Raw genomic sequence first — 14,370 nt, forward strand, 5'->3', positions numbered from 1 at the left:
ATGGTCGCTCACAGTGGACATAGATGCTTCTTTCACTCCTCTTTCAAACCATCTGTCCTCTCTGTCCAAAATGTGAACATTGGCATCCTCGAAAGAGTGACCTTTGACCTTTAGATGCAGATGGACAGTCGAGTCTTGTCCCGTGGAGGTGGCTCTTCCGTGTTGTGCCATGCGCCTATGAAGTGGCTGTTTGGTTTCTCCAATGTGGAGCTTCTTCAATGAGAGGTGAAACGTCTTCAAGCAACTGAAAGAAGTCCAGACGCTTTTCTTTCCAAGCTCCGTAGACTTCCTTGCTAAGTCTGTTATGTGTAGACACAGCACAGGTTTATCCCTTAAGTTAGGTGCCTATGCTTGAATTATTTCATAGGTACAAGGACTGGACTGAAAATTATTTAAAAAGCAGCCAATGTCCAAAGAAAGGCACTGAAAGAAAGCTTGAAGAACTATTGCTCAAGACACTATTAAAAATTACAACAAAGTCCTGCTCCTTGGAACCAAAACATAAAGGAATGAAGGATGGCTCAGGACTTTTGCACAGTTCTGTAGCTGTACATGAGGCACACGATGAGCCAGAGCAGTGAGCTAAAGAATTCCAGTTCAGTGAGTTCAGACCATAGTTCAAATAAAAATACTGATTAGCACAGCTTTAGCCTTTATGTGGTAAAGACCTGTGTTTTCTTTGTGCCAAACAAGAGTTTACACTTTCATAAAAAAGTCATATCCAGACTGAAGCAGCGTGAAAGTTTACATATGAGCAGTATAGTTCGAGTGTAGCGTTGAGAGACTTCAACATTTTTACCTCCCTAAAAAACCAAGTATTCATCGCACTGGTAGTTTCATGTTATGGTGGCACAAGGGAAACTTTATCCAACCCCCTCTGAATTCTTAGCTCCAATGGCAAGTCCTTGATCCACAGCTGCTGTCGGCCTCAAGCAGCCAACAGGAAGCAGAGCATTAATTTGTGTCTGACCCTGAAGGAAACCTGAGAGAGATGCTATTATCTTATGGATGGCACTACACCACACCAATCAGCGGCAAATAGGCCCCAGAGATCCAAAATACACCCCCAGAACACACATACAACCCTCAGCTAGCAGCTTGAATTATTACTTCTGTCTGTGTTTTGATATCTGGATTTCAACAGCTAATAAGGAAAGAACTCGGATAGAAAAGACATCCAAATCATGTCGAATTAACTTTTCTAGCTGTTAATCATAATTTCCGTCGTTTTTTAAGAGTGGAAACAAATTGGCATGTGCACAAGCTCCTGTGTTACAGGATGCTATACCTTGGAACAAATCATTCACATGAGCAGGAAGTCTTGCAGTAATATATGAAGTGCTGGGAGGTGTTCTGCTGGAAAGTGTGTGGTCCACGCAAGACACTCAGCCATAAATCTCTATCCCATAATTGAGAATAGAGTGCACCTTGCTAGACTTTTTCCCCTGAGCTGCTTCAACGAGAGCTGGAGCATGAAGAAAAAGAGCAGAGAAGCCAAACACTGGCTGCTGTTTAGCCTCTCTGCTCTAACATCTTATTAGAGCAAACTCAGTAGTAGCTCACCAAATACATCCAAGATAATGAGTTATTTCATTGAATTGAATTGTTTATCTAATCTGCATTTAGTATTCCCACAACAGGGTTATTTCTTTAGCTTCATGAACTGGCAAAAGCACTCTGATTACAAGTGGCGAGCAGTGTGAAAGGGAGAAATAAGCTCCTGTCTTTCCCTGCTTTCATTTGCTGCTGGCAAGGTTCAAAATTAAGCAGTTTTTTCTCCCGAGAGAGAGCAAATGGAACAGCTTGATCAATAAAGATCAATAAAGAGTGTGCCCTTTTCCTTTAGTTACTCACATGTGGGTAATTTTCCTCAGGCTGTAAAACGAGTGCTTCTCCAGCCTCTGCAGCGTCGTGTCCACAGATATATATCTACGAGAAATAAACAAAGCTATCGGACAAATTGTCTGTGTAATATAAACATAAACGACTTCTTTGTAGCACATGACTTTAAAGAATGAAGGTACTGTGGTCGTGTTAGGAGGGGGGAAACATAAGACATGTTTTCACAAATGAGTTTGTGGCTCTAAAAATCATCCTAAAGCCTGAAAGTCTTTCCTGAATTTATAAGTCCACCTTGTGTAAAGCCTCCAAAGTCGTGGGTAATTTTACAGGCATGCACCTCGCGTATACATTACTTAGTCATCAGTCACTCGGCTGCATGCTCTGAAAATAATCACCTACTTTTTTACAGTTATTATGAGTTACTTGATAAAACACACCTCTGTGTATCTGAAAATATAATTGACATTTTATTGATTTTCTGTCCTGAAGTCTGCCCGTTCAGAGTCAGTCGAAATGCTGGCCGTGTGCACTTTTGTGTGGTTCAGGCTTATAGAAAACCTCTCCTCCACACATCCGTCTCTCTTTATGCATGACTTGGACGCAGATGTGGAACTCAGCAGCTGAGGATCAAGGCTCAAGTGTATATTTTACCTCAGCACAAAAACTCCACCTCTACACCCAAAAGTCTCTGCTGGAATACCTAGGCCATGTCCAAGCCCTGCTGTGGTGGAAGGAGAAACATTCCTATTGCAGGAACGCATTAGCTCTTCCAGCTCTGATTAGAAGCCAGCGGTGACACTAAACAGAGAGCATATCGTCTGCTTGGGTGAGAGACAAAAGGGAAAGGGGTGGCTGGGTGTGAGGGGAATAACCTGCACTCACATTCTTGAGATGTTGACCACGTTGGCAAAGGCATCCGCTGGCACAGATGATAGACGGGTCTCAAAAAGCCACCTGGTTAACAACAAACAAACAAAAAAACCCATGATGATGAGTATTTAATTTGTCACAAAAAAGTTTAATTCCAATTTTACTTGTAATTTCTTTTGTAATTGTATGATTAGATTACATTTAATGACATTACAGTAAGTAGCCAGAGCCAGCACGTCACTTTGCTAAGCTAAGTTAGCTCAAATTAGCTTAGCATAAAGATTAGAGATGTAAGGAAAAAGCCTGGTTTAGTGGTTATTTTTACACTTCAGTTGTTTTGCAGACTAAACAAATGATAGAAGATATAATGGACAAGTGATTTAAAGGTGGTTTTGTTACCTGTGATAAAAGTCAGAGAAGTCTTTCTCTATTTTTTCCAGTATTGACACTTAGCTAACTATACACAAAAGAGATGCTCATCTGCTATCCCTTTCTATTCCCTCCATCCCATCTTCTGTCAGCAGCAAAGTCAGGAGTGCATTTCCCAAAATAGCAGTTTATTTACATATTCACATTTCAGTTGAAAGAAAGAAGGAAACAAACAGTACAGGCAATGAGGGAAAGAAAGCAATATCACAAAGTCCAAATACTAGCGGGTCTCCGGAAAAAAAGAGAAAAAGATGAAAGCTTTCTCTGAAGATAATGGGGAAACAGATCCCCCCTGAAGGAACAGAAAGGAAAACAAGGACATGAATGTAAGCTGGCAACCAAATCAAACAATGTCTGGGTGTGTTTATGATGTTTCAGAAAGTGTAGTGTGCGAGACATTAGAGTTCAGGAGATTTAATGGGTAAGTTGTCATGAAGGAGAAGAAAACAGGTGGAAAGTTCTTAGGAAATAAAAGACCAAGACTGAGAACTAAAAAAAGTTGGTAAGGTATGTGATTCACGTGGAAGAATAGCTAACGGTTAAACAATTTTTATGGTAAGGTGGAAAATAATGGAATCTGAACCATTTTAAATATATATATATTTTTTTTAATTTTGTAAAAGAGAATCTTTTAAATGAAATTTAAAACACTAAAAGAAAATATTTCAAAATAAGAAATAATTTCAGAATGGGATTATGGGAATTTTTCTCTCTCTCTCTTTTTTTGCCTCATAAACTTTAGCCTTTAGGCTTTAGCCAGAAGATGATTAGCCTATTAAAGAAGTATCTTTAAACATTCATGGCGAAACATCTTGCATGGTTCTACTTAAACGTCAATGCATGGATGCCTACCTACAACAATTTACCCAGACTGAACTCAAATCCATCACATACACAATCAGACAAAGCAGGTCCCACTGAGACTAGAACTCAGATTGCTAGGTTCAAAGTCCAGAGTGCTAACCATTACACCATGGAACCATCAATTCGTCACAAGAAAGCTATGTGCTGGTATGGATGTTGGTTGCACATATCTTTTTGAGACTCTTCAGAGGGGACGTGTCATCCTGTCATAATGTACCTCATCAAGCAGGCTAGATTTATTGAGTAAGTATACAAAAAATATTTTGAGGAACCAGTTGGTGACTACCTAGAGACCAGTTGAGACCACCTGGCAAGACAAACTCTTTGCAACCTTCAGCAATCAGTAAACGCCAAAACATTTAAACGGCAAAGTGATTGTCAGGGGGTCGCCCACTGCTCGCTAGCCTTATGTGACTGGGGCTTAAACAAAACTACGAAATGGGCGGTGGCTATGTCCAGGAACATCGAACAACAATATATATAAAAAATATTTAAAAAAACACGCACATTAATAGATAGGGTGTTGTCATTTTTTGCGAAACAAGAAATGTGTTGACATGTGCTAGTAAATGAAATGTGTTATTAAAAAGTGCAGTTTAGCCTTTTTGACATTAATCAACTAATTCGCTACTTCATAGGAAATAAATGAGTGATAATAATCATTAAATCTTTACACCAGGGCATCACCTAAAATGTTCAACCTTTTCTTTAAGGACACACGACCTTGCAAATAAAAAGTGTTATTTCTTTCCTTGCTGGAGACTTTATTGCGGTGGACTTAGGAATCATAACATAATAATAGAGGAAAGGGATTAAGATGGTATCCACATGTGTTGCTGTCATGTTATATTCCAGGCTCATGGGATGCACATTTAGAGTTTGTTCCACCACATCCTGATTCAACTAGCAACAGTGTACGCAAGCATTTGGGGAAAAGAACATGACTCAGCCAAAGCCAGCATCTTCACGCACCTTTGGTTCATCAGGGGAACAAAAGACTAATTCAGAGGCTGAGATTTGGCCGATGAGTCCGCATCACGCTCGCACGTGGAGCAGGGTTGTCAGTCTGCAAACACGGACGCACGGCACTCTGCACGCGCTCTGACAAACTCAAACAAACACAGCGACACAGAGCAGACCCTGACACCAAACACCCCGCTCAGAACCACGCAGTTTCACCGCCACACTCCAACCAGAATGCATTTTCCCTCAGGAGTACAGGGAGAAGACCGGTGAGGCCATCTTGAAGGACTTAAGGAGAGAATTACTACCCCAATTTGTCATTTTGGATAGAAAACCTAAAAAACAAACAGGCTGGGAATTGACTTTGAAGTGGGGAGAGGCCACATAATTCACAGTGGTGTCAGCGCCCGATTGACAACATAGCTGTGTTTACTATGAGCTCTCTTTAATTTTGTGCGGTGGCTGGTAGAGAGGCTCTGTTACATATTGTGCTACAAACCTTTCTCCAGATGGAATCATTTAAAAAAATAAAAGTTCCATAAAAACGCAAGTGTCCACTGCACACTTGCTTTCTGACATTTAAATGTTCAGTCGTGTCTTGCAATAGACACGTATAGAAGCGCTGTTAAAAAAGTGATTTGTTTTCTCATAAACACGTGCAGAAATGAATGCACCACTAACAATTTCCACTGCATGACCCATTGGTAGAAATGAATGGCTAGTAAATTGTCAGTGTTTCCATTAATCGCATCTCATCACGTTCAACATCCTGCTTTTTCTCCTCTTGCATTAATCAGGGTGCTCATCTGTTACCATTCAGCAAACGGCATTAGGATTTCACTGTGAGGGGCTGTTTTATTAGACGTTGACTTGTCACATGTTTAAACTCTGATCAAAAAAAAAAAATCTGAGGTTTCTGAAGAACTGGAACTGCTGCGTTTCCATTGAAGTGTTTTTCCCTCTTAATTATTCGCAAATGGAACTCTTGGGGTGTTTGCAAAATGTGCTGTAAAAGGTAAATATTGTATTTGAATGCAACGTCCAGACGCAGGCGGGTGTCACGCTAGGCAGGCTTCTCAGCACGCCTGTGCTTTTCCTTTCCACCTCTCAGAGTCCCGGTGGCACACGGAGTAACCTCCACACACAAAGCACTCTAAACTCCAAGTATCCACATGTGCACTCTCGCACACACACTCAGACGGCTGCTTTGCAGTCCCATTTCGTTTTGTGGGAACTTTTACACGTTGTCCCGCACAAAACTATCTTTAACCAAACTCTTATGCTAATGGCTAAATTAGCACAGAAAGCTTCAAGGCTTTTACCCACAATGGGACATTTTATAAAAGGTCACAGCTCACAGCTTCACAAATGTCTCAAAGGAAAGCTTGAGAAGAGTAAGTAACACACTCGATTGCTTTCTGGCAGAGATGAACAGATTGTATGGCTAAATTAATACCCCAGCGACTCCAGCTTAACTCTGTCCAGTAAAATGAAGGTCTGCAAACCAGCAGTTCAAAGGTTCATCAATTATAACGTAAGACTGTAAAATATTAATAATATGAATAATGATATGGTTTAGTTGTATAAACCGTACAAAAGCTCTATTTTGGCCTCTGCTTTTAAGCTACATTTCCTGGCATTAAGCTCTTTTTATGCTTCAAAAAGCATATACGAATATTTAATTCTTAACTTTCAATTTCCCAGTTCAAAATCATGTAATGTGAGTGCTTTGAACTGAGTTTTGACCCTAAAATGAATACAAATTTTTAATAAGTACCATCCCTTATTATAACATTGTTATAATGGCAACATATGTAGTAGATGGTATTGGTCTAACTCCTGAATTTCTATCACGACAGTTTCTAAGGAAAACCAAATGGTGAAAGACATCTCTGGCAGCAGCCACGAGGCGAAAGGCCAAAATAAACGCAGAGCTGGACCTGGTTGGAGTCGCAAAAAGTGGACAGTATTGGCCTGACGAGGGCATTGGGGGGGATTTGTTCCTCTGTGTTTGTCTAGGCTATGGGAAAATCTAACTTTATCACACCTCATCTGCTGGAACATCCCGCTCAATACCCGGTGTATTTTGGGCTTATTTGGCAGATATTTTTATCAGGAGCGCTGGCAGTGCTAGGCTGGGCAAACTGAACAAGAATGTGAAGAACATTGAGGACATCGATTCACGTGGACATATGAATTGAAGCAGTGACGGGGAGGTAATTTTATGTGATGGGTGCTGATGAAGGCAATGCAAAGTATTTGGAATTTTGAGATGGAGGGACGCTCTAGTAACTGGAAGTGAGGAATGGGGATTATCACGGCACAGCGCAGAGCCTTCTCCTGGGCTTGAGTGAACACTACATCAGGGATAGCTGGAAGAGGAACAGTTTAAAATATCAAATCAATAACCAAATTATAAGGTGTAAATATCACCGTTTATATCATAGCTTACTAGAAAATGTGGATTTTTCAAGTCCATCATGAAATGATAAGAACTCTGAGAAGGTGTGTTTAACCAGGCTGCTTTACCCTAAATGCTAACATTTCCATACTAACAATGGCAATAGATGCTAGAATTAGCATGAAACTGTATATTTATATAGCGAGTACTGGGGTGAAAAAAGAAGAAAAAGATTTGTGTATGATGATAGTGGACACATTCTAATAATTTTCTTGCCCCAACACGTGTGGTAGACAAAGAGAGTACATCAGTGTTGTTGAATTTTAGCCGACTGACCTGTGAGACCAAAACTTCAAAAATGACAATCATAGTAAGCATTCAAAGTAATAACCTACAGCACAGTAAAGTATATTAAGTCATTATTAAGTATTAGGTATAGTAACTGTTGAAGTACAGCGCAAGTCCTTCTACAAACGAGGTAATTTTTTAAAAAGTTTTTAATTAAACTAATGTTTTCTTTCAGTTTTCACCAGGTCGGAGTTGCTACCTGGATAGAATCACTTGTCAAATCTTATTAAAACTGCTAAAAAGTTATTCTGACTTTACCCCAAAATAAGGTGATAAAAAGCTGTTGCCACTTTGCTGTTGCAGAATTATCTCAAAGATTCTTTGAGCACCATGTTTCTCCGTTGATGTTTCTGGCATATTATTATATTTTTTTAAAAATGCCCACTTGGTTATGTTCCAGGTCATTACTAAAGTGCTGTACATCGTGTACAATTAAACGTTACTGTTTGCTGATTTCAGTGGAAATACCCTTTCTGATGTTTCCAGTGTTTCCACATCTGCGATGGAGTCCATCTGAGGGGCATGTGTTTCCATCAGTCACGGCCACAGCAAACGGGTCGCTCTCTATTGCATAATTTTCACCCTCTACTTAAGCAGTTTGGGAAATGTAAAAGCCCTGCTACATTTTTCAGAGGTGATCCTTACGAATTACATCATTGGCTCCCAGGACAGATTTTGTTGGGGTCTCAGATAACAAGATGACTATTGTACTTGTAGTTTATTTATTTATTTATATTTTAACTTTTTACGGTCAGCACATGATTGCAACAAACTATAAAGCTTTTAGTGTAACTTTGCTTTGCTTCATTTCCCTCCTAAACTAGGACTTTCCCAGACAAAGCAAGATATTTAAAGATGTCACATTGGTCTCTGAGAAAATATTAGGAGTAAACTCCACTTTTATTTCCCATTTCACAGACAAGACAAGCTTTAGAAAAAGCAGTGCGCAGAAAATTGATAATGAAAATGATGATTAGTTGCAGCCTGAGCTGGCAGTGATGCTAGAGGAAACACTGTCTTTGCAAAATGAAAACAAGTGAGTGAATGTTGGCTTTTAGCAGTATTCTTGTCATTGATGATACCATCATCAGTGGCGGTTTAGCACTGTAAATTAATACAAGATACACACAGAAGCACATTTTAAAGGTCAAAGCAGAAAGTGAAAAAAATTATGTGAGGAAATATGAGCCTGTTATTGATTGTTAAAACATTTCTTATCACCAAAGAGCATCTCTGGTGTCTGCAGTACATTTGTGCCATGCAGTGGTCTCACATACAGGACCCTAACCTGAAAGCTGTCAGTACCTTGGTAGCTCAAACCCTCCTCAGACGTTGGTGTCAAGATTATTTCTTTCTTCTTCCTATCTCGAAAAGTCCTACAGCTGATTTACCAGAGTAAATAAAATAAAATAAACTATGGACAAAGGCACACTCGATGTGGTATACATATAGCCTAGTCAGCAAACAGAGATCCAGCCATAAAGGTGATTTCCAAATATTCCAGTGCAGATGTGATTATTTTAAGACAGAGTGTAAAAAACAAATATTACATTAAAACTGATTAGCATGAACTTTTAATATAAAACCAAGAGAGGTTTTCACTCGTGTTTTGAGACTTTCTGTTTATATTATTTGTATAGTTTCAGGTTATAAAGGTGGCTTAACTGAGTCGTTTTAAATAAAACCTACTAAACTGGGGTCATATTATTTCACAATTAATCTTGTAATTGTTAAATGCATCTCCATGAAAAATGAAAATATCAGTGTTCTTTTTCATATGTTTTAAGGCTTTACAATAACAAATAGTCAAATACAAGTGACACAGACAACTGCAGATCACAGTAATGCTATAACAGACAAAAACGATACCTTGAAAATGAAAGAATAACTACTTAACAACATAGACAGTCTCAGGATCCCCTGGGTGCACTTTGGAATATTCATGCTATTATAATGATTTTTCCTCGGGGTTAGGAACACTTTACATTCACAGTGCTTGGAAGAAAAAAAACAAAAACAGCAGGATTACTTTCACAGACGCGTTTTGAACGCCTACTTACAGCGTCTCCGTGCTCGCTGGGAACCTGGGGAGAATATCAATGTCAAAGCAGGAGATAGTGAGAGTCTTCCACTCGGAGCACTCGCAGACGGCAGGGCAGGAGTCAGCCTCAGATGCAGTGCTGATAGGGAGGGTGACGAGCGTAAACAATGCGCACGTTATCACCTGCATGCTGAAGTGCTGCTGCACACTGGCAAGTGTTGGGTTTCGATGGTAGTCCCCCTGAAGTCCACAGCCACAAAGAAATCTACCAGTTTGAGTCAAGCTGTCCCTAATAGCCTGTGCTGTTTGCTGTTTTTCATGAATAATCCTTAGAGTGACCAAGTGGAGCTGCACTGCACTGTTGTGCACAGTTTGCTTTACCGGGCCACAGGAGTTTTCTGTGAAGTTGGGGATGCTGTAGGACGGGCAGCTCTGGTGGGTTTGGAGGTTCTCTTCAGCTGCTGGAGGGGAGGGTGAAATTATTGAGACAGTCTGGTGTTGTGCAGAATGTAGTCCACCCCCTTCTTGACCAGGATTTGCAGGAATTTTAAAAGTTTTGCTCATAGATAAACTACATTTTTACACAACTTTTTTGTTCGTTGTAATTATGTTATAAGCACATAATAATAATAATAATAATAATAATAATAATGCTATTTATTAATATTATTACTATTATTATTTTAATACAACTTAAAGTATAATGTATACGTTTTTAACACAATTCTTTTTTTAATACCACCTTGTGGTTTTCAGTATGCACATGGACAAAATCTTCTTTTTTTCCCCTTTTCTATCCTCGAGGGCGGCAGTACTGGCGCAAAAAACACACCTTTGGACAATGTAGTTCTCAAATAATCAATTCCCACACGGCTCCATGATGGGCAGCCTACACTTCCCAGCGTTCCTCAGAATTGCTCTGGTCCGTTTGTTTTGCTGCTCAGACGCGGCTAGTTCAACTTGCCACAGCGCGGAGAAGCTGAGGGTTGTTCTTCTGATGGCTGTCTTCCGCATAGCGTGAATTCAACCTCTTCTCTTTAATTAGCATCTAACGGTCGCTTGTATTCCATGTGATTCTGCTTTGTAGTTTTTGTTTTGTAGTCTTATCGCAAGGTTAAATTCATTGGCTAACGTTTAGTTAGCTAGCTGGCTAACGTTTACAGGAGTTTCCACTTGTTGCTAGCCAGGAGGAGCATCGCCCACAACAATGCCAGGATACCCTTGGTTCTCGTGGTTTCCTTGACAGATATCTGTTTCCTTATGTGTGGTCAAAACAATGGTGACACGGCTCCCATGTGTTGTGACAGAGTTATCAATTGTAAAAAAGAAAAGAAAAAAGTTCATAGGCATCCCATTTTCGTTCTTAATCTGATTAACGGTGCACTTAACAGCGTTTTCCGCTGATGAAAGTAGTGCTGCGCCATACTTTGCGAAGTCAGCCGTTTACGGTGTCCGCTCCTCGTCTCAAAGTATGGATATATCCAGCGACTCTGACTCATGCGACAGGACCCCGGACCACCGGTCACGGCGGCGCGAAGCCCACCGCAGACCTGGCCGGGACAGGGCGAGAGGCAACGGGAGAGAAATCGACGGGCGAACCGTAGACATCTCCGAGAAAATCAGCACTCTTGCAAACACCTTACAGGTACTTTGCGCAGGTTTGCGTCAAAAGACATGCTATGTGGATCTGTTCAGGGTCCACCTGCAAGCATTCACCTGTGTTTGTCCCCAACCATACGACCAAGTCAGGTGTTGGGAGATAACAAATCACTTAGGTATAAGTTTCATCTCATCATGGGCTGGGAACACACTGAACAATGGTCTGTTGGCCTTTTTTCGGCAAATTTTCAGTATCAGACTCTTTAGTTACTGCATTTAAATGATGTTTATACACTTTTTAAATGTAGGGTTTTCCATCAGTTTATGGTTCAATTGTTATTATGGAAAAGAAAAGAAAAATCAATTGCCGTGTGAGAAGGCAGCATAATGCAGTGATGCTCTTCCTTGTGTTTGTCTGATTCAGAGTGCTCCTGTTTTTGTGTCTCTTCTTTGGAGAATTAACCTGCTTAAATGGCATGTATTCCCTATTTACATGAGTAATAAATGGATACCAGTCAAACTTGCCACAAAAGATTTAGTGTTGGTATAAATTCATAATTAACATTCATAGTTTGGGAATGAAAAAACAACCACTGGTGTCAGAGACATCCTTTTGCCTTTCATGTGCTTTTTTCCACCTGTGGTTTCCGGCTAATGAAAGCACCTGTATATATAATAAAATGAATGAATGGATGGATAGCTCTGTATGCATAGCCTGTTTTGAATCCTTAACACATTTCAGCAGTCTTTAACTGGAAGTGTCTTAATGGCAGGACACCAGCAGGAACTTGACCAAAGTAGACAAGATGCTGGGTCAGTACAGGGAGCACACAGACGACCAGGCTGAAGCCATGGCACTGGTGAGATGCCTGTTCTCTTAGATGTCTTCTATTTTATTTTATTGCTGTACTACATATGTTAAGGCTGTTTTATTCTGCTTTATTTAGCTATTTTACATTATAGAGCCATTTAGGTTTTTTTCTTGAGTTTACACTTGAAGTTAGTTTCATTTTTTAAAATTATTTATTTAGAATTTGATGATCGATGTCCTTTTTTTCCTTATTTAGTTTGTTTTGTTGTCTTTTATTTAAGCTGTTTTGCTGTATGTTTTATGTTAAGGCTACTATAATACAAGAATTTCCCAAAGTTTGTGATAAATAAAGCACATCTTAATTCTAGCAGTTTCACCCACTAATTTATGCCTTTTTATTCAGGTTTTTTTAAGTGAATGACACTCCCAATTCTTTGCCAACTATATGTTTATTAGATCAGTTTCTGCTGACAGCATTATACATCAGTATACATAAGGCAATCAACAAGGACAAACTGTATGGAAAAGAAGGAAAAGCCCCCAGAAAAATAGAAAAATGGGGAGTGACTTCTTAGGGGTCAGTTTGCCAGTTGAACCCATTTATCATACACAGCTGCATGGGGCCTTTGGTAGCAACACTAAGCAGTCAGAGATGGCTGGTTAGAGATGGATCATCAGATGCTGACAGTGAGGTCAAATCCATTCTCTCTAAGTATGTTAAGAAAGGGCCCCAAATACGACACTCCCATTTATGCTTAAAAACAAAAACGTCTCTCTGCCTCCTTCTAAGTCATTTATACTTTTTCATGCATCAGCTTAGGGAGAACCTAGAGGAGTCAATCAGCCAGCTGCAGACACAGAGGCGATCCAACGGGGTTCGGAGCTCCTCAGCCTCCACCCTGCATACCAGCGACCTGGAAGCTTCCTCAGGATCAGGTATGAAAAAAATGACCAGTAGAACCAGTGATCGAGTTTTGTTTAGTAAGTCTTTTTCAGAGTATGAAAGTGTTCTACTTCCTGCTATATGTTTATATTGTTTGTTAGTTTTCAAAGCAAACCTCTGATAAAATGTATGCTTGTGATTTCAGAAGGCCAGCGTTTCTACCCCACTTCTCCACTTAAGGATTACACGAGCCCTCCAGGAAGGAGGAGGAGGTCTCAATCTGCCAATGTTCGCTTCAAGGAAACAAGCCTGGAAGGAGACGGTGTAAGGAACAACAGACCAGCTAGTGCTTCATTCACGTTCAGCATATTGCCACTAGAGGGCATATTGGGTAGATCCACATAGAGTATGTTGTATAGTCCAAAAAAGTTACTTTTCACTGGCCACAGTGGAAAATGTCATGGGGTCAAGGAAAGGTGTGAAGGAGACTTGATAAGTAAAGAGGAGGATAGTGTACACTAGACTCCTTTACAGTGTCACAGCGGATGTCTGCTGTATTGAAAAGTACAACATCCACAACATAGATTAGAAAATGCACAACTTACTCCACCTCAGCACGTTCTTACCAGCTGTGGAACTTAAAGGCACTTTGATCAGTTAATACAGCTCATAATCTGAAATTAGAAAGTTTTTATAAATCTGCGTTCTTCTAACAATGCAAAAGCTCAACAAGAAGCCAACTTTATTGTAGTCGTGTACGAGTCAAACTGTGGTTGTTGCTGTGTGATAAAAATTAAAAACATAGGATCAGGTTGTGGACATGGATGTCATGTTTAATACATGAGCTGTGCTATCTTGTCAGATTTGTTGATCATTTTCAGTCGCTATAGATTATGGGAATGACCTCCTACTTTCCTAAAGAATGGTGTAATGTATCCTCTGCTGATGGAGGAAGCTTTGAAGCACTTTTATTCAGTTTTTGTAGAATTTGTGCAGCTCTTACTGTGACTGCCAAAACAATACTTCTGGGTCATTTAACTTAATTAGAAACCTCCTAAGCAAAATTGGCTGTTCAATTACAACCCATAAATGCAGTATCGGGTTCTGTGGATGTGTCTCTGCTGCTGAAGTCTTGGTCAGGGATTCTGACTGTGGCTACTGACGTTTTCCTGACAGACTTTTTTGCTGCTATTTAATTTTTTCAATGAAAGAAAGCATCAGGTGATATGCTGATTTATCATCTCCTATTTGAATAAACCTCTTTCATTTGATACATAACAATAGGTTATCTGCTGAACTTGGTAAGCAGTTAAGAGGAT

General features: G+C 39.9%; 2 protein-coding genes across 5 annotated transcripts in view; one reads left to right on the forward strand and one right to left on the reverse strand.

Annotated features, from left to right (window-relative positions):
• tshr (thyroid stimulating hormone receptor) overlaps positions 1 to 10,324 on the reverse strand; it is a 25,035-nt gene extending 14,711 nt beyond the window's left edge. For both annotated transcript variants that reach the window (XM_005724855.1, XM_005724854.1), the window contains exons 1-3: positions 9,778 to 10,324; positions 2,725 to 2,796; positions 1,855 to 1,929 (exon numbers count right to left, since the gene is read on the reverse strand). In XM_005724855.1, coding sequence (XP_005724912.1) covers positions 1,855 to 1,929; positions 2,725 to 2,796; positions 9,778 to 10,322 — 692 coding nt within the window. In that variant the 5' untranslated portion in view covers positions 10,323 to 10,324. The remainder of the gene's footprint in view (positions 1 to 1,854; positions 1,930 to 2,724; positions 2,797 to 9,777) is intronic.
• A 159-nt stretch (positions 10,325 to 10,483) lies between these two features.
• The window catches only part of cep128 (centrosomal protein 128), a 43,445-nt gene continuing 39,558 nt past the window's right edge, over positions 10,484 to 14,370 (forward strand). For 2 of the 3 annotated variants that reach the window (XM_005724857.2, XM_005724859.2), the window contains exons 1-4: positions 10,484 to 11,403; positions 12,131 to 12,217; positions 12,984 to 13,104; positions 13,257 to 13,375. In XM_005724857.2, the coding sequence (XP_005724914.1) occupies positions 11,230 to 11,403; positions 12,131 to 12,217; positions 12,984 to 13,104; positions 13,257 to 13,375 (501 nt within the window). In that variant the 5' untranslated portion in view covers positions 10,484 to 11,229. The remainder of the gene's footprint in view (positions 11,404 to 12,130; positions 12,218 to 12,983; positions 13,105 to 13,256; positions 13,376 to 14,370) is intronic. The other variant, XM_005724858.2, reaches the window with a different exon arrangement.

The sequence above is a fragment of the Pundamilia nyererei genome, unplaced genomic scaffold (genome assembly GCF_000239375.1).
Source record: "Pundamilia nyererei isolate P.nyererei 1_Seehausen unplaced genomic scaffold, PunNye1.0 scaffold00013, whole genome shotgun sequence".
Taxonomy (NCBI): Eukaryota; Metazoa; Chordata; class Actinopteri; order Cichliformes; family Cichlidae; genus Pundamilia; species Pundamilia nyererei.